Below are 22,988 nucleotides of genomic sequence, written 5' to 3' on the forward strand. Positions count from 1 at the left end.
GCCAGGGGTCCGGAGGTGACAGGGACACGGCAGGGAGCCGGGCACGGCCCGGCGCGGCGTGGGACGCTCTCGGCAGCCCCGGGCTGTGCCCCCGCTCCCCCCGCGGCGGGGACGGTGCCGCAGCCCCCGCCCGCAGCTCCCGCCGCAGCCCGGGCATCCCCGTGCCCGGCTCCCTGCCGTGTCCCTGTCACCTCCGGACCCCTGGCCCGGTGCCACCTCCTGCCTGTGCGCCGGGACATGCCCGCACTGCCCATCCCCGTGCCCTGTGCTCCGGGTAGCCCTCGTTGGCCACGGGCGCTGTGCAGCACAGCCCCTCCCTGCCCCAGGGCCCGATACCGCGAGGCACACCATCCCATCCCATCTCTGTCCCTGTGCCCAGCGCTCCGGGGCACCCCATCCCATCCCTGTCCCTGTGCCCGGTGCCCCAATGCACCCCTTGCCCTCCCCGCCCCTCTGCCCTGCACATCGGGGCACTCCCACCACCCTCCTCTCTGTGCCCAGGAAACAGGATCCCCAATCCCCAGGGCACCCTGTGACTCGTGTGCCTCTCCCCCTTCCGTTGCTCCCTGTCCCTGTGCCCAGCGCTCTGGGACACCCCCTGCATGCTGGGTTCCCCCATCCTCCCCACACCCCAGGGCTCACACTGCTGTGCCACGCTCCCTGCCAGCCCCAGGGATGGTACCCAGGGAGTGATGGTCCCTGCATGTGTATTTTGGAGGTGTCTGTGCCCTCTGCACAGCCCAGAGAGCGCCCATTGTGTGGATGAATGGGTTGTGCTCAAATTCATCTCAGTTTGGCACTGGGACACTGTCAGAGGCAGGTGCCATCCCAGGGGGACTCCTGGACCTGTCAAGCTGTGGCAGTCTGAGCCTGTTTGGGGAAAAACTATTTCCCAGGCACTGATTTCTTAAACTGGATTGCAGATGTATTTTCCTTAACGTGGGGGCACAGCTGACGTGGAAGGCCTGGCATCATGATTGTCACCCACGCTTTCAAACCTCCCCTGTGATCGCAGCAGCAGAGAGAGGAGCAGAGAAGAAATATTTCTCTGTTTTGTGAGGTTACTCGGTGGATTTGGCAGCACCCTGTGCAGAATCAGGTCCCTGTTTCCTCACTGCAGTCAGCTCCTCATGGTGTGAATTTCCTCGCAGAATTCAGGAGAGCAAAACCTTTTAGCAAATTTTAGCAGCTTTTGGTGTCTGAGCTTGTTTGATTTCTCTTGTTGATGTGATTACAAGAGGATGGTGACTTGGCATTTGTGTGGATGCTGAGAGCAGGCTGTGGGGCACAGGGGCATCTTCACCTGTCACCAAAGCACCTGGTGCTGGTGTCAGCAGAGAAGGGTCAATGCATGATGGAAAAGTAGCACCTGGGTAAAATGGACACTCTTGTTTCACCTCCAGCTGAGAGGAATTTGAAACAAACAAAAAAAAAAGCACAAATCAGTAGTCCTGTGCTTTTATCCCAGCTTCCCCAAATCACCCTGCTGTCGTCAGGCTCTGGGCACCTCAGCTCCTGCTGTGCCAGGAGAGAATTGGCTGGGTTTTTTAAGTTTCATGATTGTTAAGAGCATCCTGCATACTGGTGCTGGCTGCAGGCAGGGCAGGCTCCATCCAAAGGTTTCTCCTGGAAGTCTGTGGGTGGCTGAGAACAGCATCTGCTTAACCAAGTAACTCTGCCAGCTTGTGTTCGTGGGTTACTAACCTTGACCTCAGGGGTTTCCCTCTGGGAAGTGTGGTGTTGTGCAGTTACCCTGTGACACAGGGACTCCGGGGGCATTTGCCTGAATTGCCAAATAAATGAGGGCAGCATATTTCTCTTGTCCTGGGCCTCTTTTCCCAATCAAGAGGCTGAGTGCAGCATTGACAATCTTGCTGCATCATTGTCTTCAGGTCTTGGCCTCTCCTCAAGCTTCTTCCTCTTCAGAGGATCAAGTCTTTTGGCTTTTTTCTTTGGAAGATCTGACTATGTGCCAGAGAGAAACCCAGTTGTCCAGTGCCAGGCCCATCAAGAGTGGCACCCTTGGCACAAACGTCTTAATTATCCTCATTCTATACTTAAGCTGAGTTTTCGATCCCTCTTTTCCTTTTAGCTTATTTCTGCTGGAGAAGGGCTGCTCCATTTCACTCTCTGGTGTGGCTGTGGCAGCAGGAGCCTGCAGTGCTGCCCTTGCAGTTGCCCAGGGGTTATTAGAGGAGGTGTATTGTGAAGCAAGGCTTGGGATCCTCCAGGAGCATTCCAGCGGTGTTCTCCCGGCGGGGCTGACCTGCAGGGCTGGCTCCAGCTCTCCAGGCAAGCCAAGGCTTGCAGAACTGGACCTGCAGCTTTGCTGTGCCTCCCTGTGATTTATGTGAAAGGCTTCCCATAGGCATGGTGGGAATGTTGTGGTAGTGTGAGATGTAGTGGGATCTGCTGCTTTCCAGTAGCTGCTTGTGCCCTTGGAGGACGGTGCTCTGCTCCCTGCCAGGAACATCAGAGTGTTTCTGACCTCACCTCCGGTGTTCACAGAGTCTCAGTTACTTGCTTCACACTGGAGATGCCAGAGAAACAAGTTTTTGGGGTATATTTAAAAGGCTGTAGATTATATGGGCACTCCCCATCAAGAAGGTAACCTCCCAGTTGTTCAGGAGAAATTTTAGAATTACAAGAGGAACTTGGAGTGGTGGGTTCTCCTGCTGTGCTGGTCCCTTGTGCTGGGCTCTGCTACGGTGTTCCACTGTCCTTCCTGGTGCTGTTCTCCTCTCAGGAATAGTCCTCACCTCAGGAATGGTCTGCACCTCACTGCTTGGGAATAATCAGAGCAACAGAATTGCTTTTACTGGGGCACACAGTTCTGAGCTCAGAGCTTTACAGTTTTAGTTTGCAAAGAACGTGAAGAAAAATGAAAAGCAACTGAAGAACCCCCCGCTTGTCTTCTCTCCCTTAATCCACAAGGTATCACATACAACCCTGCCATGCCATTTGTTTTATTTGTGGGCTCCTTGTCATAAAGGAATGGCAGGGAGGAGTGGAGCATAAAAATCCCCAAATCAGATTGTCCTTTACATCTGATTTCTATAAAGAAAGAGTGTCTCAGGCTTAATCCACTGGTCACATGCTGCTGGCCAGGTTGTCTCCCCAGATGAGCAGTCCCCATCTCCTGTATTTATCTGGAATATTTTAGAACATTTTAGCTGTAGTAAAAAATGTTTGTGCCAAAGTGAGTAAGCTGATTCTGACAGCAGATCTGACTGGGGGTGTGTGCCCTGGGTCTGGTCAGATCCGGGAATGCCTTGAAAACAGGGAGGCATTTCTAGCACTGCTGCTGAGGGAGTTGCTGCACACAAGGATTTTGTCTGCGCTGTATCACGCTGTGTCCCCAGGCAGATCCACCCAGACTGCTGCTCTGTGACATCCCAATACCTGCTTTTTAGCTCTAGTTGTAAACATCCTTCCTCTCTGCAGCAAACCAAGCCCTCTTTTGGCTTTTCTTGCCCTTCTTCCCTTTTCTTCCTGTGCCAAAGGAGTTATGGAGACAGGTGGGAGCGTTGCTGTGGTGTGATAGTTGATGCTGTGGAGTAGAGGGTGAGAAGGTGAGAGTGGCTCTGTGGGAGGAGAGAGCAGCAGCTGCAGAGTTGCTTCCCTCCATGACCTGGGAGCAAGCTCCCAGTGCCCAACATTCCATGTTTGGCTGTGTTCAATTCACCATCTGTGTTTGTGTCTCCTTTCAGGAATGGATAATCAGACAGTGCTGGCTGTGCAGTCCTTACTGGATGGTCAAGGAGGTGTGACGGATCCATCGGCTCAAAATGTCAACTCCTCCAGCGCCATCCAGCCCATGGGTGAGTCCTGGTGGCACTGGGAGAGAGAGGAGAGGGGTGGGAGTGCTGCACATCCCAGAACAGCTGGATGTGTAGGGGCTGCTACAAGTGTTGGGAGCCCTCAGCAGGACCAGAGCAGGAGGAAGGGGCAAGTGCCCAAGAGAGCTTTTGGAGATGGTCATGACAACAGACTTGACCATGTTCTTCCAATAAAGTCACAAAAGGAGGGAGAAGCCACTGTCTCCACCACTACTTGTTACTGTTCCCATTTTTTATTTAATTATCCATTCCTTATCCCCTGGGGTATTCCAGCCCTTGAGTCTCTCATCTGTGTGAGTGAATATGGGAACTGGTCATTTATGTGCACATGGATACTCACAGTGCTTGACCAGGACTCGCTGGGTGGACACCAAGTTATCCTCCAGAGGATTTACAGTCTGTGTCCCCAAAAACGTTCTGCTTCAGGCTTTGAATCAGGAGAAACAGCCTTGTGAGTCCAGCTGGATCATTTACAAGTGGTGTGTGCTTTGCTAACGCTGCAGATTTCAGCTAGGACATGTAACTGGGTTGTCTTCTTTCTGCTTTGGGTTTCAAGCAGAGGTGCCAAAAACCATCAGTCCCATGGAAGGGTGGCTTTAGGACACAAGCTGACAGTGGCTCTGTGCCTGGTCCAAGTTACTTCTCTTCCTTTGTGCAACCTGAGTAATAAAATCTGCCTCAACCAGCAGAATGTTGGTGCTTTGGAGGAAGCTGCTTTGACTAAAAGCAGAGGGTGCTTCAGGAGCAAGGCTGAGTTGGTTGTTCCTGTCTTTGGGATGAGAAGACAGACAATGGGATTCAGTGTGTCCCAGGGTGGGTTTTGTACATGGGAACAGCGTTGAGATGGGCTCAGTCACATCAGTTGTCTTTAGGGAGAGCTTGGGACTAGGGAGGAGGGAGAGTTTGGCCCTTGCAGCTGATCTCCCTGGATGATGATGTCCTTGAGGTGCTGAGATCCAAAAGGTGCCAGTTTTCCTACATTGTGGTTGTTGGGTGTAGCAGGAGAAGGCCTGGAGCGGTGATCTGACCCTCTTCCTTGCAGATGATGAAGACGTGTTCCTCTGTGGGAAGTGCAAGAAGCAGTTCAACTCTCTGCCTGCCTTCATGACCCACAAGAGAGAGCAGTGCCAGGGCAGTGCCCCATCCCTGTCCACAGTATCTCTGGCCACCAACAGCGCGTACACCCCGTCCATCACCTCGGTGCCGCAGGCTCCCAGCGCCGGCCGGCAGGTACCGAGTGCAGGCAGAGCCTCTGCCCTGCTGCTGTGATTTTGGGAGGGAGGGACATTGGGGTGAGGCTTTTAGATCCAGTGATGCCTCATGACTGAGCTCTTTTCTAGGAGGCTCAGTTGTGGTCCTGTTGGCTGTTCACCTGGTGGTTGAAGTGAGGTCCCCTGCACGGAGGTGTCCTCCAGCATGAGAGTCTGACAGCCCTTTTTCAGGACAGGAGGGGTTTCATCTCCTGGCTGTGCTGAAGAGCCCCAGTGTCACACTGCACAGGTGGCCATGGCTCCTGCTGTCCCCTGGGCTTTGGTCTGGCTCTTGGGCAGAAGAAGAGAGCAGTGTCTGGCTGCTTCATCCCATCCTCTCACATTCCTGCACGTAAGCCCACATAATGTGGTGTGATGAGCATTGAGGGAATGTCCTCTCTGGAGTAACTCCTTCCACAGAGAATTCTCCAGAGTGATTCCCTAGTGCAGGGCATGTACTGTGCCTGCAATTGTGATGGTTTCCAAAATGCTTTCAAACCAACTGCTTTTTTCAAGTTAACATAGTCCCAGTGGATGGTGCTTCTTCCCAGGGCTGCAAACACAGGTTGTTTCCACCCAAAAAAATTTGACAGGCACCCTCCCCTCTTGTAATCCAAATCCTGTCCAAAGAGATGAGAATGTTCACCATCTGCAGTCAGAGCAGCCTCCCTCAGTTCTCCACCTTCCCAAGCTGGGGCAAGCACCCAGGAGAGGCCTGAACTTGTCTGTGACCAGTTTGTCCTGCAGATCTTGTTTAATAACCCCTAATTTGAATTGTAGCTAGTGGCCACTTTCACCAGCTGCTGTGATATTCTTTGCCTCCTTTCTGAAGAACATTTCTGAAGCTGCCTTGTTGTTATGGCTAGAAACTCCCACGGGCTCAGCAGGAAGCTGCAGATAATTACTGTGGCTCACTGCTGACCAGAGGCTGTGAAAGCACAGACACTGAGGTTCAGCAAAAAGCAGCGTCATCTTTTTTTGGTTATCATTTTGTCCTGTTGCTGCCCAGCAATGCATCCTTTTTCCCTTTCAGCAAATCTCTACATACATCACCGTTCCCCCCTCACCTTTGATCCAGACCCTGGTGCAGGGGAACATCTTGGTCAGTGATGAGGTGCTGATGTCAGCCATGTCTGCTTTCGCATCCTTGGACCAGCCCATGCCAGCGGTGCAGCCCCCGGTGCAGGTAAGGGGCACGTGTGGGCCCAGGGAGTCTTGCTTAAAGCTCATCCAGTTCCAACCCCCTGCATGGGCAGGGACACCTTCCACTAGACCAGGCTGCTCCAAGCCCTGTCCAGCCTGGCCTTGAACACTTCCAGGGGTGCTGCCCCACTGCTGGGGATGCAGCCCAGGGCACAGTTGGCTTTCAGGGTTGCAAGTGCTCATGGCCAGGTCATGTTTGGCTTCTCATCCACCAACAGCCCCAAAGTCCTTTTGCCCTCAGGGCTGCTCTCAGTCCATTCTCCCCCAGCCTGTACTTGTGCCTGGGATTGCCCTGACCCAGGTGCAGCACTCTGCACTTGGCCTTGTTGAATTCATGAGGTTCACAGAGACACACCTCTCAAGCCTCTCCAGGTCCCTCTGGGTGCCCTGTGCCTTCCTCCAGTGTGTCAACCGCACCCCACACTTTGGTGGTGTTGGCAAACCTGCTTGTTGCTGGCTGATCAGATCTTTGTAACGTGGTCTCTCCAGTTTTTGTTGAGGCCCCATATAATGATTGGCTTCCAGACCCTTGTCAGTTTGCTCCAGGGATTCCCTTCCTCATGTGGTGAGGCTCTCCCCAGGCTGTCTACACTTTCCATGGCTCAGAAAATCTTCCTTGTAACCGGAAGGATTAAAAGCTTTAAAAACAAAGCCATAAAAGCACTTGGATTTTGGAGGAGACAGTGTGTACCTGTAGGTCATGCCAAGCCTCCAGCACAATCTGCTCCAACCTGGAGCTGGACACGCTGCGTTGTGTCGAGACACCAGCAGGTGCTGTTTTGAACTGGGATTGGGAACGTGTGTGAGGGAGCAGCCCCTCCAGCTCCTGACTGCTGCACTTTGAAGGTGTTGTGTGTCTCTCCCTGTCTGGTTGCAGAGCAGCATGAGTATGCACGCTGGGGCTGGATACCTGTCCCAGCCCCCCCCGCCGCCGCCTCCCCCGCCGCCGCCCCCTCCTCAGCCCCCGCCGCCTCCCCCCCCGAGCCTGGGGGCTCCGGGGCAGCCTGGGGGCACCACTGGCGTGGTGGAAGTGTACAGTGCCCCTCCTCCCATGGCACCAACCAGCACGGTGGAGATCCAGACGCTGGGCATGCAGCCCTACCCGCCCATGGAGGTAAGGCTGCCCCCAGGGATCCGTCCTCTTCTGACAAGCAAGGCTGCTCGGGAGTCACCCGGGCTGGAAATCATGAGCTGGAAGGGACCTTAAGTCTCATCTCATCCCACCCCCCGCCATGGGCAGGGATACCTTCCACTAGACCAGGTTGCTCCAAGCCCCGTCCAGCCTGGCCTTCAGGAATGTGGAATTAGAGTGTAGGAAGATGTGTTAGGTTATTTGACAATGTTTATGTCCTCTGGGAGAAGGTACCAAACAGAAGGGTGTCAGCAAGATGATGGGGATTCTGAGGAGAAACAGCTAAGAGGGACAGAGACTTGGCCAGCACGGGCTTAGGAGACCTGAGTGTTTGTTGTGGTTGAAGAATACCTGCAGGTGTTGGGAGTGAGGGGAAGCTGAGAGGAGGGATCTCACCTTCCAGAGAGGTACAGAGCACCACCCTGCACACTGCAGGCTTATGTGGAGAGAAGAATTCAGTCTAAATCTCAATGAGCTTGACAAGGTGGCTTTTCCTAAAGAAAGGCACAGGCAGAGTGGTGCCTTGGTGGGTCAGCTGTTTGCAGTCTCCACATTTGTATTGCCATTCACAACAGAAACTACTGAGTGTAGCTGAGGTTTGTCATCCTTATCTTTGTAGCTGGCATCTGATCTGGAAGTGCCAGTGGTCAGAAGTGGATGAGGATGTTGGATATGTTAATTTATCAGGGTGGGCAGCAGGAACACCCTCAAACCACATCACCCCAGACTGATGCCTGTGTCTAAGTGTCCTTTTCTAACCTTGGTGCTGACACAAACAGTCGTGCTTTGCCACCTGGAGTTTCCTTGTGCCTTCTTTCCTTATTCAGTCCTGCCAGGGCAGGCAACAGGGTCTGAAAATCCATGTCTGGGGTCACTGGAGATCCTTGCCACTGGGTCAGCAGTAATCCTGGTAACCTGCTCTAGAAGGATAAGAAGCTCTTAGAGATGAGGGGCTAGACAGCTCATTCGGTGTTTCTTTGCTGTACTCTTCCTGCTCTAATAACTGCTGGATGCTTTTTGATGTTCAGCAGGAACACTGTGCAAGGTGTTACCTTTGGTTAGAGACACATTGTTGGGCTGGTGAACTGGAAATTTGATCCAGTTTGGCAGAGGGCAGAAAATATTAATCAGATTAATAGCCTGATGTTGCTGGAGATGGAGGTTGGGGCACAGGATAATTCTGTGTAGCAAACCTGTTCCACTGATGAATTTCCCTGTCACAGGTACCAAGCCAGTGTGTGGAAAGTCCCGTGTACCCCTCTCCCCCTGTGTATAGCCCTGGGAAGCAGGGGTTCAAGTCCAAGAGCACCAGTGCTCCCACTGCCCTGACCAGCACAGGAGGAGGCCCCATGGTTGGTTTTGATTCCCCTGCTGCTGCCAAAACTCGACGCTGCAAAAACGAGAGCGGGCTGCAGGAAGGTGAGTGTCCTCACAGCACCTGCCCTGCACTCACCCTGCTTGTCCTGGAGGGGGCTGCTGAGCCACGGGCTCACCAGGCCCCGAGGGGTGGCACTGGCTGTGCAGCTCTGAGGGAGGAACAGGATTCCCTGCACGAAACTGCCAAAAGCAGCTCCAAGCGTGGATGTGCTTCTTGCCAGTCACCTGTGTGTGCACGTGGGAGGACTGTCACTGTGCTGCTGCATGGGCAAACCTGTGCCAAGTCTCTGCAGCTACGAGGTTACTGCATCACACCTGAAGTGGGCACATCTGCCAAGTAAGGTGTTACACCTCGTTCTACCCCAAGAAGACTGTCCAGCCACAGGGCTGGTGGGCTGGATGTGGCCTGGCCCCAGACACTCTCTTTCCAAGGGCTGAGGAGGCCCATCCCTGTTGTGTGTGTCAATGAAGAAAGCACACTGTCCCCAGGTGAGGCAGGACAGGAGCGTGCCCTGTCCCAGGATGGAGGAGCCCCAGAGCCAAGGCTGGCCCCTTGCTGGTGTCCGAGCACACCTGGCTGGGTGACACAGGAGCTCCCAGGTGTGAGGTGCAGGAAAGGCACGTGGCCTTTGTCCCCAGGAAGGCTGGGCCTCTGGAGTTACAACCATACAGATCCTAGGGTTTAACCTTGTTCGCAGAGGTGAGAATGGCCATGCATGCTGCAGTTGTCAGTCCAGAATTCCTAGAGCAGCCCACAGTTCTGCTGTTCCCCGTTGGTTTAGACCCCGTCAGAGTAGATAGAAGATGTGACTGACTGACCTTCTGGAAGGGAGGAATGTGCATGTGCTCTGGCTGATGGCTAACCTGGTGAGTTCACAGCAGAGACAGAGCTGGGGCCCTTCCTCTCTCTAATCCTGTGTCTTTCCCAATGCCCAACATGCCTTTAAAGTATGTGCTCTGTAGCACAGAAGGGTCCATGGAAAGGGAGCAGTTAATGCCTGAGGGGGATGCCCTGCCCCACCAGACTGCACTCCTCAGTGCTACTAGAGTTGGCTCAGGCCATGTTAAATGTATGTTTGTGCCCATAACCTCTCCCTAGTCTGGCCAGGCAGATCTTACCTTTTCATAAGCCCTTTCTTGGTCCTGAGTAGTCATGTCTCGGGGTGAGAGCCCTGTGACACAGTGGGGACAGGGCTGTGCCACGTGGTCTCATTCTTGTCTGTGTTCTTGCTTGCAGGTAAACCCAAGTCCTCCAAGCTGAAATGCACTTACTGTGACAAGGCCTTCACCAAGAACTTCGACCTGCAGCAGCACATCAGAAGGTAACAGTGCCACTGACCTGGACACAGCAGGGTGGCTGGGGTGGAGCTGGGCACAGTTCTGCTGAGGGAGTCTGTGCAGTCCAGTTTGTCATGCCCCAGAATCTGTGCTGCAATGGGAGGGGATTCTTCATCCTTCTCATTCCAGGACACCTCCCCAGTGACTGGGGTGAAGACTGCATCATGGATGTAATCTTTGTGCTGATGATGTGGTGGGACTGGAGGCTTGTTTCCCTCACTGATGAGACTTTGACAGCCTTGTCACCTGATCACTGGAGCAGCAGCATCTCCACTGCTTGCCCATGCCCTTCCCTTTTCTGTGCCTCCCTAGCAAGCTGTAGCCCTTGTGTTTGGTGTTTGCTGGTGTTAGCAAACTAAGCCAAGCTCAGTGTTTATACAGGGAGCTCTTATAAGAGAGCTTTTCTTTGGCAAGAGGCAGCTGAAATCTTCAGAGTTTCCCCCAGCAGAGTCTGCTGGACTCAGAATAGATGAGAGGGAACAAGGGCTCGTACCCCTACCCAGCCTGGACTCTTCACGTGATGTACTGCATGTGTTGGAGTCCAGTCTTTCTCCTGAAGCAGAAGGGCAGGGTAGAAAGACCTTTCTGCCCTGGACAGGAGAGAGCAAATTCAGGGAGATGAGATGTCTGCAAGCTAGAAGAGACATGTGCAGGGGAAGGAAGGGTGGCAGGGAAGGAAAGGCTTGTACCCCTGAGAAAGTGATGGTGGTCCCCAAGATCTGTGCAGAGACTCTTGACAGTGAATGCCTTGATGTTGCTGCAGAGCTTTTTTCCTCTCCCACTTCTTCCTTTGACCCCTTGTCATCCCCAGACCACAAGTGTTTTGTCTGGCTGGTTTCACCAGGCCTCTCACAGTCCACCTACTCTGGTGAATGAGGTCTCAAAGCCCTTGTTTGGCTGGCCCAGGTGTGATGTGCCAAGCTGAGTGCCCAGCACTGTCCTGCAGCAGCCAGCCCACCACAGGCCCTGCCTGGGGGCTGCCTCCTGTCTCCACCAGCTGCTGATTTGGTGCCTTGTGCTTTCAGCCACACAGGTGAGAAGCCCTTCCAGTGCATCGTGTGTGGCCGAGCCTTTGCCCAGAAGTCCAACGTGAAGAAGCACATGCAGACCCACAAAGTGTGGCCTCCAGGGCTGGGCTGCACCATCTCCCGCAACTCCATCACAGTGCAGGTCATGGCCTTGAATCCCAACCAGCCAGAGGACGAGGAGAACACAGGTTTGCTGTCTGGGGGTGGCATGAGCGTGGGGCAGGGCAGTGATGTGAGGAGGCTGCAGGTCCCTGCACCTCCACACGGGGAGGGAGGGGAGGTGGGAGCTGTGTGTGCTGTTTGCAGTCCTGGGTGGGGTTTAGCAGCACTAAGCAAGTTTCATTTGCTCAGCTCTAGCTGGCAGGTGCATCCTTTTGTACCCCAAGCCGTGGTGGATTCAGTGCTGGTGGAGACAGTGACTCCAAACTCTGTGTCAGTATGTGCATGCAGACAGGACAAAGTGTCTTCCCCTTCTCACTCCCTGGCAGGTGCATGGGCCACCCCTGACAGCTCTGGTCTAGGGACCAGACAACCCAGTGGTTTAAGGTAGCCCAGTGCTCTTGCTTGATTGCAACATGCATGTTATGCCTGGGCTGGATCTGCCACAGCAGCCACCTGAAAATACCTGAGGCAGAGAAGAGCTCCTTGCTGGTGTCTGATGCCCTCTCTGCTGGTGGCCCCAGTCCTGGTAGGGGAGTAAGGGCAGTGACAATGTCATGTCCAAGACAAGGCCTCACTGGAACTGCCCTCTGCAGACATCATGGACTGAGCTGGCTGGATCTTAACCTCCTGTCTCCTACTAGAATGGGAGTAAATCTGGCTTTGGTTCACTGGTGGAGGCCTATTCTCTGACTGCTCCACAAAGCACAGTTATATCCATGGAAAAAGGGAATGGGTTAAGGAGAGGAAGACACAGTAATCAGAGCCCTGATGTATCTCTTGACAAATTTAAAACCACCCTGTTAGTGTGGTCTAAAGAATCTGTCTTTGAAAGGGAGGAAGAGCCTGGCCTGACCTGGCTCTCAGAGCAACCTTCAGAGCTGTCTCATGTCAAGGTGTGTGACTTTCTCCCCTTCTGCAGGTTTGCCTCAGCCCTCAAGGAACCCCATGCTACCACCCCAAGAGCTGAGTCCCTTGGAGGACAGCGAGGCAGGCAAGCTGGAGGCCAAGCAGGTTGTCTTGATCGACAGCTCTTACCAGTGCCAGTTCTGCCCCAGCAAGTTCAACACCTATTTCCAGCTCAAATCACACATGACACAGCACAAGAATGAGCAGGTAGGGACAGAGGGTGGTGGTGAGGTTGGGATGGGCATCATATAATACACCAGGGTCTGTCCTGAGCCTCTTGCTCTGTAAAGCTGCCAGTGCTTCCCATGCAGCTCAGCCCTCAGGGTTGTAGCTGTGTGGTCTGGACAGCTTTGAAAAGCTCCTGTGCCTCCACCCTGCTGAGTGAGAAGTCAACGGAGCAGGTTTGGGTGGCTGGAAAAGAAGCAAAGAAGTGAAATGTGTCCAGTTCTGGGCCACTCACTTCAAGAAAGACATAGAGGGGCTGGAGTGTGTCCAGAGAAGGGCAGCAATGCTGGGGAAGGGTCTGGAGAGTCAGTCATATGAGGAGTGGCTGAGGGAGCTGGGGGGGCTCAGCCTGGAGAAAAGGAGGCTCAGGGGGGACCTTCTGGCTCTGCAACTCCCTGACAGGAGGGGGGAGCCAGGGTGGGTCGGGCTCTGCTCCCAGGGAACAAGGGACAGGATGAGAGGAAATGGTCTCAAGCTGTGCCAGGTGGTTCAGGATAGCCCAGGGGAGGTTCAGGTTGGATATCAGGGAAAATTTCTTCCCAGAAGGGGCTGTCAGGCATTGGAATGGGCTGTCCAGGGAAGTGGTGGAGTCGCCATCCCTGAAAGTGTTCAGCAAACAACTGGACATGACACTTAGTGCTGTGGTTTAGTTGACAAGGTGGTGATCTGTCAGAGGTTGGACTCGATGGTCTTGGAGGTCTTTTCCAACCTTACTGATTCAATAACTCTATGAAGTCCAAAGTTTTCAGTGCAGGTGTTGTAGGACAGTCACCACTGGGGTGTTGTGGTCTCACTGCCCGAGTGGTTTCAGGCCCTCACACCAACACCCCTTTGTCCCGCTTTGCTTTCTCAGGGGAGTGCCCTGAGAGTCCATATTTCTTCCCTAAAAGGAAGGCCACTCTGCCTGTTTGCAGAGGGTTTTCCCTGGCTGTTTCCATGGCGTGCTGTTCCAGCCTCTCTCCCTTCTCCCAGGTGTACAAGTGCGTGGTGAAGACCTGCGCTCAGACCTTCCAGAAGCTGGAGTCCTTCCTCGAGCACATCAAGAGCCACCAGGAGGAGCTGAGCTACCGCTGCCACCTCTGCAGCAAGGACTTCCCCTCCCTGTACGAGCTGGGCGTCCACCAGTACTCTCACAGCCTGCTGCCCCAGCACAGCCCCAAGAAGGACGTGGCCGTGTACAAGTACAGTAGCAATCGGTGCTCACAAGGCTTGTAGGAGTGAGTGGGTGCAGAGTGTGTTTGGTGGGGACCTTAGAGGGAAGAGGGGGCCCTGTGTGATTAGTGGCTGTGGTTCTTTTGGGCACCCAGATGGCAAGTGGGGGGCCCCTCCAGCTGGCTGCTAGGGCCAAGCACTTGGAATGTGTGGCCTTCTTGTGGCCAAGAAGGCCAGTGGCATCCTGGCCTGGCTCAGGAACAGTGTGGCAGCAGGAGCAGGGCAGGGATTCTGCCCCTGGACTCAGCGCTGGTGAGGCCACCCCTGGAGTGCTGTGTCCAGCTCTGGGCCCTCAGCTCAGGAAGGACATGGAGGGGCTGGAGCAGGGGCAGAGAAGAGCAGCGAGGCTGGGGAAGGGACTGGAGCACAAGTGCTGTGAGGAGAGACTGAGGGAGCTGGGGTTGTTTAGCCTGGAAAAGAGGAGGCTCAGGGGAGACCTCCTGACTCTCTACAACTCCCTGACAGGAGGGGGGAGCCAGGGGGGGTTTGGTCTCCCAGCAGTAGGACAAGAGGTCATGGCCTTAAGCTGTGCCAGGGGAGGTTTAGGTTGGACATTAGGAAGAAGTTCTTCCTAGAGAGAGTGCTCTAGTGAGCCATTGGAATGGGCTGCCCAGGGAGGTGGTGGATTCACCGTCCCTGGAGGTTTTTGAGAAGAGACTGGATTTGGCTCTTAGTGCCATGGTTTAGTAGGCCAGGTGGTGTTGGGTCATAGGTTGGACTCGATGATCTGAGAGGTCTTTTCCAACCTAGTTGAGTTTGTGATTCTGTGAATGCTTTTGGAACAACAGTGAAAGGCTGGGATTGATTATGTGGGAAGATCCTGTCACTGCAGGTCCTCTTATCACCAGTCAAGAGTGAGATGGGCACAGATGAACCTGCACTGGGCTGGGTCAGAGACCCAGGGAAGCCCCTTCTCAGCCTGTTTTCTGTGGTTCTTTAACACCTGCAGCAAAGGGAGTGTGGGCTGTAGAAGCTGTGCCCCAAAAAAATCTATCCTTTGCTGCAAAAGGGTCTGTTCCCTGGGAAGCATTTCTACTAGTATAGAGAAAAAGGGTGAGAACTCCTACAAAAACCTCCCTGGAACTTTTGAAATGCCTGTAGAGATGTTCAGGAAGACTAGGAAAGCCAGAAGATACTGAAGTGACCTAGGAGCTTCATGGAATAAATATCTGCTACTTCTTGCCTAGTCCATGGTTTCTAGTTATCCTTGCACTATGGAGTTTCATCCTGCAGCTTGCTAGTGGGGATCCTTGAGATTAGAGCCCTGCTTATGTTTGAGGAGGTGTTAGCCCGACCTAAGGAGAAGGGGTTTCACAGCAGGTACACCCTGTGAGTGCCTCTGTTCCCATTGCTGGTGGTGCTTCTCCCCAGTGCCCACCATCTGTCAGCTTTGGCAGAGCTCTCCAGCTGAAATACTGCCAGGGTATGTCAGCCCTGTCATCCTGTGCCCTCACTCTCGGCTCCTTCACCAGAGCAATAAAAATGGAAGCAGTGAAGGTGGAAGGAGGTGTTTTGGGTAAGGTGAAGTCAGTACTTAGGGCTTGTCTCCACGAGGAAGCAATGTGGAATATGTTCCCATGGCAGTCTGTGTGGAAGAGCGTTGGAATTTAAAGGCTTCTCCACCCAGTTTTCCAGCATCTCCCCCTCGGAAGGGTGCTGAGTGTGAGTGTGAGCTGGCACGTGGGTTGCTGAGGTTTCAGAGCACCTGAGAGATTATTTTCTGTACCAAACCAACCCTGTCAGAGATCACCCTGGAAGGTGGCTGGGCTGGGCAGTGGTGTGGGGTTTGCTGAGGAGTCTTGCTCACAGGCTCTGTCCTTTCTCTCCCCATCCAGGTGTGTGAAGTGTGTCAATAAATACTCCACCCCGGAAGCCCTGGAGCACCATCTGCAGACAGCAACGCACAACTTCCCCTGCCCTCACTGCCAGAAGGTGGGTGGGTGATCCCTCCCTGAGCCAGGCCTGGACACCTGGCAGGGGCTCTGAGGGGACAGGAACCCTCAGCTCCCTTTCTTCTGCCTTTCTACCTCAGTATGGACTGGCAGGTGCCCACAAGCTGCTTTCCAGGGGGACAGAGGTGGTTGCACCCCTGGCCTCACACAGAGTATGTTCCTCCCCGCAGTGTTGGCTTTTCTCTTGGGTCCTGTTTACTGAACAGGATTTGTCAGGGCAGCTCCCTTATTCCTACAGCAACACAGGACACTAGGCTGCTGTCCTTACTTCTTAAAAGCAAGTGTACCAGGAGGAGCAAGGCTGGTTTTGGGAAGTCTTTGACCCACCATTCCGGGCTATATCTGGCTGGAATGATTGGGCACAGAAAGCTCCAAGTCCTGTGGGAGCTCCTACACCTCCACTGCTATCCTCATCTCCCATTGCCACAAAAGTCTCTGAATTCCCCCTCGTTCCTCTCTTTTGGGTGAGTACTCTGTGTCCTTGGCAAAGAGAAACCTGTCTGAGTGATGGGACTGGGAGTGGAACGATGCCTGGGTAGGTTTTGGCTGGAAATACTCTCATCAGCACAGCCCCTGAGGGCGTTTGAGGGGCAGAACTTTGTGGGGTTTGAATTCTGAAAAATTATTTTTTTGAAATCCAGACTAAAATTTGGACCCTTGCTCCTCTGTTTATAGCAAAGGAAATGAAAATCCTGCAGTGGGGGCAGGGACAATCTCAAAAGAGTGACCACTCTGTACTGAGGTAGCTCAGGAAGGGGAAACACACTCCTGCCATGGTTAGTAACCCATCTTTCTTACCTGTCTTCCCTCACTTCCTCAGCCAGGTGACAGGTGCCCTTCTGAGCCCAGGTGGGACTGTCAGGATGCAGCAGAGGGGTTTGATAGCCCACTATCTGCAGCAGTATTTTTTACTTCTGTTTGAATTCATACTAATCTTGCTGTTTTCTAGTGATGTGAGAGCACAGTCTGGGTGCCAGAACTCTGAAGTTTTCCTGTGCTCCCCTCAGGTGTGCTTGCAGCACTTTCATTAGGAATCCCCTCAGCTGGCTGTTTCCAGTATCCCCATTAGCCAAAGGAGCCATTCTTCCTGGCTTTATAAAGACCATGAATGGGAATCTTTGGTAACAGATTATGAGGAAGCAGAAAGTGAAGTTAACTGTGTGGGAAGGTAATAATTACAGGGGGTCCTTGCCCAGCCCATCTAGTGCTGGCTTGGCTGGGGGGCTGGGCATCCATCTGGGATGCTGGTTCTCAGCACTGTGGTAGTACAAAATTAACAGCAAGGTATCAGATTATGTGTTTCTTAAGGATAAGAGAGTTTTGGCTTTGGGTTTTTTAGTGTTTTGTTTTGGATTTGGTTTGGGGTTTTTTTGTTTGGTTTTTTGGGGGGGGTTGTTTTGTTGGTTTGTTTTGGGGCTTTTTTGTTGTTTCTTTTTTTTCAGGGGGGGAGAGGGTTGCTTTGTTTGTTGGTTTGGTTTGGTTTTTTGTTTGTTTTCTGTTTTGGGGTTTTATTTGTTAGTTTGTTTTTAGCACTGTATCTGTATTTTCCTTATACAATCCTGAAGGTTTTCTCAGTGCATCCTTCCTGAGAAAGCAGCCACCTTGAGCTTCCTGCTCAGGTTGCCCAGAGAAGCTGTGGCTGCCCCATCCCTGGAAGTGTCCAAGGCCAGATTGGACAGGGCTTGGAGAAACCTGGTCCAGTGGAAGGTGTCCCTGCCCATGGCAGGGGTTTGGACTGTCTGATCCTTAAGGTCCCTTCCAACCGGGATTCCATGATTCTTATGCTTTCTCCACAGGCTACACCTCCCTTGCCAGTGCCAGCTGAGTGATGTCAGGCGTGTCCTGCTGGCTCAGCCTTGTTTCTGTGTGTTCCCAGGTGTTCCCCTGCGAGAGGTACCTGCGCCGCCACATCCCCACACACGGCGGGGGCAGCAAGTTCAAGTGCCAGATCTGCAAGAAGTTCTTCCGTCGGGAGCACTACCTCAAGCTGCACGCCCACATCCACTCGGGTACGGCTCCCACAGCTCCCAGTGCTTGTCCTCTCTGTGCCACAGGCCTGGCTGCCCTGTGCCCCTGGCTCTTTTCCTGATAACGGGAATAACTCTGAGTCATTTGTAGGAACGTGAGTTCAGGACATGTGTGGTTTTGCTTCAGCCTCATGCCCAGTACTGCCCCAGTTAGAAGTGGGACACACAGGTGGCCTCCCCCGATGCCTTAAAGTAGAAGAAATAATTCTCTGGAGTATTTTTGAGTCATCATCATCATCATCATCATGGCTGGGCTTCGTGAACGAAGATTTGTGAAGGGCTCTACCCACGTTTGTTGCAAGCACGTTGGTGGCTAAAAAGGCCAATACGAGATAGACAAGTCTGGTTGCAAAAGGCAGAGCAGAAAGACTCCTTAGGTGGTAAATTCTGCAAGGCACGATTCTTTCTGCGTTGTCTTTTCTCCTCAAGGGTGATCCTGCGTGCTTTTTTTGAGTGTTAAAAGGCAAAAAGCACTCCTTTATAACAACGCCGAGGGTGCACAGAAATATTTTGCACACACTGAGTAGCACAGGCTTTACAAGTTTATACTGTCATCTAATTACAATATTCAGGATCTAATTACAATATTTGGACTTTACCTCATCTGTTACATCCAATTCCATAATTGTCCCTCGTGTAGCACTGCCCTCACCATGCCCCTGACACACCTCCTGAATCTGAGTCGGAGGTCCCAAAAAGACATTTTCATCTTCTCTTCCTCATCTCCTTTGACACAGTATCATGCCTTCTGGAGTGGTTTCAAGGCTCCTGAGTAGCTCTGACTGGTTATATCAGGTGTTACATCTCTTTCTCAGTACATTTTCACAGATAGAACAAAACCTTTACCTCGTTCTGTCGAAGCTCTTAACAAAGAATGATAAAGAGCATTTTAGGAATTTTGTACAAAGGTAGTAACAATCTATACTAGAAACTTATATAATGTAGGTTTTACGGCTCCCCCCCCTTCCTGTGGTTGCAGAACTAAGGAGTTTGGCCCTGGAGAGCAGGAGCAATGTGCAGCATGGATTGTACCCATCGGGCAGGGAAGTTTGGGGAAGTTCATATTGGGCACAGCCACCATGGTGGATCCTGGCCGTGGCTGGAGCAGCCCTGTGTGGCTGGACCGTCCCTGACTCTTGGCCCCTCTTTTGCCCAGGTGAGAAGCCCTTCAAGTGCTCGGTGTGCGACGCCGCCTTCAACCGCAAGGACAAGCTCAAGCGGCACATGCTGATCCACGAGCCCTTCAAGAAATACAAATGTCCCTTCTCGTACGTACTGTGTCTCCAGCACGGTTGGGATAGGGCTTGGGATGGAAGGAATGTCTCCTGCAGGTACCCCAGGGTACACTGAGGCACCTACCAACCCACTGCTTCTGGGGGAGGTGGGAATGCTCCGGGCTTTTCAGTTGGGAACCCAGGAGTTCTTTGTCATTGTGGGATCACATCATTTCATCCCAGTTCATCAGCCCTGCAAAATAACACCTGCCTTCATGGGAAGCTTTGGGGAGCACCTGAGGAGCACCAGGGCAGAGAAGGAGTATTATTGACCATGGAGCACAGGGGTGCCTGAATGATGGGCTCTCCCCAGCTGCCACTTCTCCAAAGGCACTTGGCAGTATAGAACCTAATGTGTGAGCCAGAAAACCCCAGGTTTGGAAGGTACACCTCCAAATCCATGGCACAGCCATGGGCCTTCTGAGAGAGCCAAGTCTGACTGGCTTCTCCCTGCTCCAGCCACCTTGTAGCTCCTTCCAGAGTACTTCTGTCTCCAGCTGGGATCTTGAACCTGCTGGTTTTAGGAGCATTTATAGTGAGACACAGACCGTGTGTAATAGAGGAAAAGCCATGTGTCCCTGTAGCAGCCTGCTTATTCCTTGTTCCTCCCCAGAAAGGCTGAGAGCTGAGCTCCTGCTGAGGGAGCCATCTGGGTGTTGCTAAGGAGAAGGGTCATGGATCTGTTTATGGTCCAGGATCTGTTTACACATCGATCCCCAGCTCATTCATGCTGCTCACCAGCGTTTGTTGTTGTTGCAGAAGCCACACGGGCTGCAATAAAGAGTTCAACAGGCCTGACAAGCTGAAGGCTCACATTCTGTCCCATTCAGGTAAGGGGTTGGGAATGCAGGGACTGGGATTTGCTGTGGTGCTGCAGGAGCATGTGATGGAAGGAGTCAGCCTGAGAAAGAGGAATAAATAATTAGCTTTAGATTTTTTTTTCTCTATGTTGCTGCAGGCCTGTTTAAGTGAGCTTGTATTTAGGACTATGTCTAAGCTTTGGGCTGTTTTCTAAGACAATATGTAGGCAGGGCCTGCTGGTGAAACTCTGAAAAAGAGCTGATTGCTCAGTGTGTTTGCTATCAAATCAATATCCAGAGTGCTCAGTCCACTCCTCCCTAGTCCCATCTCACATGCAAAAAGGTTTGGGATTTGTTTTCCTTCTCTCTGTGTTCCAAAAATGATGTTCCCACTCCTAATAAAGACAAATAATTTATTCCTGTGCCCTAGGGAACATTCAGACTTTTGTCTCTTGGGGTAAAACTAGAAGTCTTTCCTTATTCCCAAAGCCCTGCAGAGTGGGATCAGATGAGATGTGCTGACAGTGCAGTTATGGGTTGTTTCAGACTGCACATTCCCATATTTTGGAAGGAAAAAAAAGTGAAAATTTCTTTCCTTACCAAATACACTTGGAGAAAATACTTTAAGATTGTTTTGCATTTTCACCACAATTACCTGACATGTTTCTGGTATTTTAATCCTCTTCTTTGAGGCAAGAATACTCTCTACAACTCCCTGACAGGAGGGTATAGCCAGGTGGGGGTTGGTATCTTCTCCCAGGAACCAGCAGTGGGACAAGAGGGCTCAGTCTGAAGCTGTGCCAGGGGAGGTTTAGGTTGGATATTAGGAAGAAATTCTTTCCAGAGAGAGTGCTCAGCCATTGGAATGGGCTGCCCAGGGAGGGGGTGGATCCACTGTCCCTAGAGGTGTTTAAGGTGAGACTGGATGTGGCATCAGTGCCATGGGCTGGGAACCACAGCGGGGTTGGATCAAGGGTTGGACTTGATGATCTCAGAGGTCTTTTCCAACCCGGTTGATTCTCTGATTCTGTGAATATTTATTTGCAGTCAGCAGCTTCCTCCTGAGGGGCACTGCAGAGGCAGGCACTGATCTCTGTGAGCAGTGATGGGACCCGAGGGAGTGGCTGGAGCTGTGTCAGGGCAGGGTCAGGTTGGATCTCAGGAAAAGGTTCTTCCCCCATAGGGTGGTTGGCACTGACCAGGCTCCCCAGGGCAGTGGGCACAGCACCAAGGCTGCCAGAGCTCCAGGAGTGTTTGGACAATGCTCTGAGGGACAGGGTGGGATTGTTGGGGTGTCTGTGCAGGGCCAGGAGCTGGACTGGATGATCCTTGTGGTCCCTTCCAGCTCAGGATATTCTCTGATTCTACAAACAGTAGTTAAACACAGCCATTTAAGCTGTAGCCACCCACCCTTTTCTGCCTGCAAATTTGCCTGGCACAACATCTCCTCCCCTTCGCCAGGGAACATCTCCTGGGAGAGGAGGTGAAGCTCTGCCGTGGAGGGCTGGGTGGGTCTCTAACGCAGCTCTGTCCTGTGCAGGGATGAAGATCCACAAGTGCCAGTACTGTAACAAGTCCTTCAGCCGCCGCGCCCACATGGTGGAGCACCAGCGCTCGCACACCGGCAACTACAAGTACCGCTGCCCCACCTGCAGCAAGGGCTTCACCCGCCACAAGTACATGAAGGACCACAAGTGCCGGCTGGGCTCGCCCAAGGACAAGGACCTGCAGCTCAGGAAGCCCCAGAAGAAGCGGGTGGCACGGGGAGGGCGCAAGGCGGGCCTGGCCCTGCCCGGGCTGGCCGAGCTGAAGGACGGCGGCGCTGCCAGGGAGAGCCCCCCCGAGGGGGTCCCCGACAAAGAGTCCTTCCAGGAGTCGGACGCCGTCCTGTCCATCGTGGTTGGGGGGTCAGGAGCTGCTGACTCGGACCTTGTCACTGGGCAGCCCAACAGCATGGCATCCAACCTGGCCCTGGCAGAGCTGCAGGCGGGCTCGGACGGGCCCTGCACCATGCTGGCTGTCCCTGTGTACATCCAGACCACCGAGTGACCGTGCCCAGAGCCACTGTGTGGCTGTTGGACTCGGTGCTCAAATCTATCCCAGTGAAAAAGACCAAAGCTCTGGTGGGGAGGTAGATGGATATGGGAGAGGATGGCTTTCATCTCCACTGAGTCTTCCCATCCTGGAGCAGAGGACTGCTTGGAAGCCACTGGTGGCTACGAGGCACTGAAGAGGGTGGCTCCATTATTTCTTGTCCCTCTGCATCACGGGTCTGCTTAGGGCAAGAAAGACAAAGATCCCTGAATCAGGGTAAGAAGAAGGAGCGTGCAAACCTGCAACAAACAGAGCTGCTGAAATCTGGTGGCTTTGCAAATCACAGCCTGTCCCATCTGTGGTTTTTCTGGCCTAAAAGCTGTATTGCCCAGTATTTGGGTGGCCCTTCTGAGAGCAAGCAATTGATCCTTCCTAGTGGAAGCGAGTTCATCCTGAGATCCTTTGGGAACACTGTTCAGAAATACCCTGGTAGACTTGTGTCTGGTATCTTCTCTCTGTCTCTCTCAGTAGAAAGATCACCGTGTCTGTACCACACGAGTTATAAACACCCTGGACCTCACGTGCCGTGTGGAGTCTGTGTGGGAGCACATGTGTGTGTTGGCTCTTCTCTTGGGTTGCTCTTCTCTCCACAGTATTTTGTTCATGGTTTGTCCTCATATCCAAGGATCTGTGAGTGCCTTTGGCATCAGTGAGCCAATCCCTGGGAACAGTTAAACATGACCCCTGGGTGAGGTGACCTGTCCAGGAAACCTGTGATGCATCCAGGAGCTGGTGTTCCAGCGTCAGCTCTGGGCCAGGTGCTGCAAAGAAGCTCTGTCAGCTGCTTCCCAGCCTCCACCTTCCCTTAGCTCAGTCCTGTGGGCCAGTTGTCAGCAAATTCACTGGGGAGTTGGTGTGGTTAGACAGCAAGAAAGTCTAGTATGACTGGGACAATTCTCTTATCCACTTGGATTCTTCTCTGATATCCCAAGTAGGGGTCTCCCAAAGTCCCACTGCCCTGCCAGGCTCCTCCTGTGCTGCCCTCAGCCTCCATTTTTAGGCTGCCACAGGATGCACTGGCTGTTGGGGAAGGGAACTTGACCCAGACTTGCACATTGCTGCTGCCTCCAGGTCCTCCTGGGATGCTTTCTCCCTGCTCCTTGTGTAGGTGAGCTGAGCTGGGCTTTCCCCTGGTAAATCTGTGTAATGAGGTGCTCAGCTGTCTGTGG

General features: G+C 53.0%; 1 protein-coding gene across 2 annotated transcripts in view; it reads left to right on the forward strand.

Annotated features, from left to right (window-relative positions):
• ZNF341 (zinc finger protein 341) overlaps positions 1–22,339 on the forward strand; it is a 27,659-nt gene extending 5,320 nt beyond the window's left edge. Inside the window, exons 2-15 of one of the 2 annotated variants that reach the window (XM_027693922.1) lie at positions 3,711–3,821; positions 4,882–5,069; positions 6,123–6,275; positions 7,170–7,406; positions 8,648–8,843; positions 10,039–10,123; positions 11,165–11,355; positions 12,249–12,442; positions 13,433–13,641; positions 15,508–15,604; positions 17,501–17,633; positions 18,631–18,919; positions 19,685–19,755; positions 21,266–22,339. In XM_027693922.1, the coding sequence (XP_027549723.1) occupies positions 3,711–3,821; positions 4,882–5,069; positions 6,123–6,275; positions 7,170–7,406; positions 8,648–8,843; positions 10,039–10,123; positions 11,165–11,355; positions 12,249–12,442; positions 13,433–13,641; positions 15,508–15,604; positions 17,501–17,633; positions 18,631–18,919; positions 19,685–19,755; positions 21,266–21,774 (2,663 nt within the window). In that variant the 3' untranslated portion in view covers positions 21,775–22,339. The remainder of the gene's footprint in view (positions 1–3,710; positions 3,822–4,881; positions 5,070–6,122; positions 6,276–7,169; positions 7,407–8,647; positions 8,844–10,038; positions 10,124–11,164; positions 11,356–12,248; positions 12,443–13,432; positions 13,642–15,507; positions 15,605–17,500; positions 17,634–18,630; positions 18,920–19,684; positions 19,756–21,265) is intronic. The other variant, XM_027693923.1, reaches the window with a different exon arrangement.
• The last annotated feature ends 649 nt before the right edge of the window (positions 22,340–22,988 follow it).

The sequence above is a fragment of the Neopelma chrysocephalum genome, unplaced genomic scaffold (assembly GCF_003984885.1).
Source record: "Neopelma chrysocephalum unplaced genomic scaffold, ASM398488v2 Primary Assembly neopelma1_94, whole genome shotgun sequence".
Classification (NCBI taxonomy): Eukaryota; Metazoa; Chordata; class Aves; order Passeriformes; family Pipridae; genus Neopelma; species Neopelma chrysocephalum.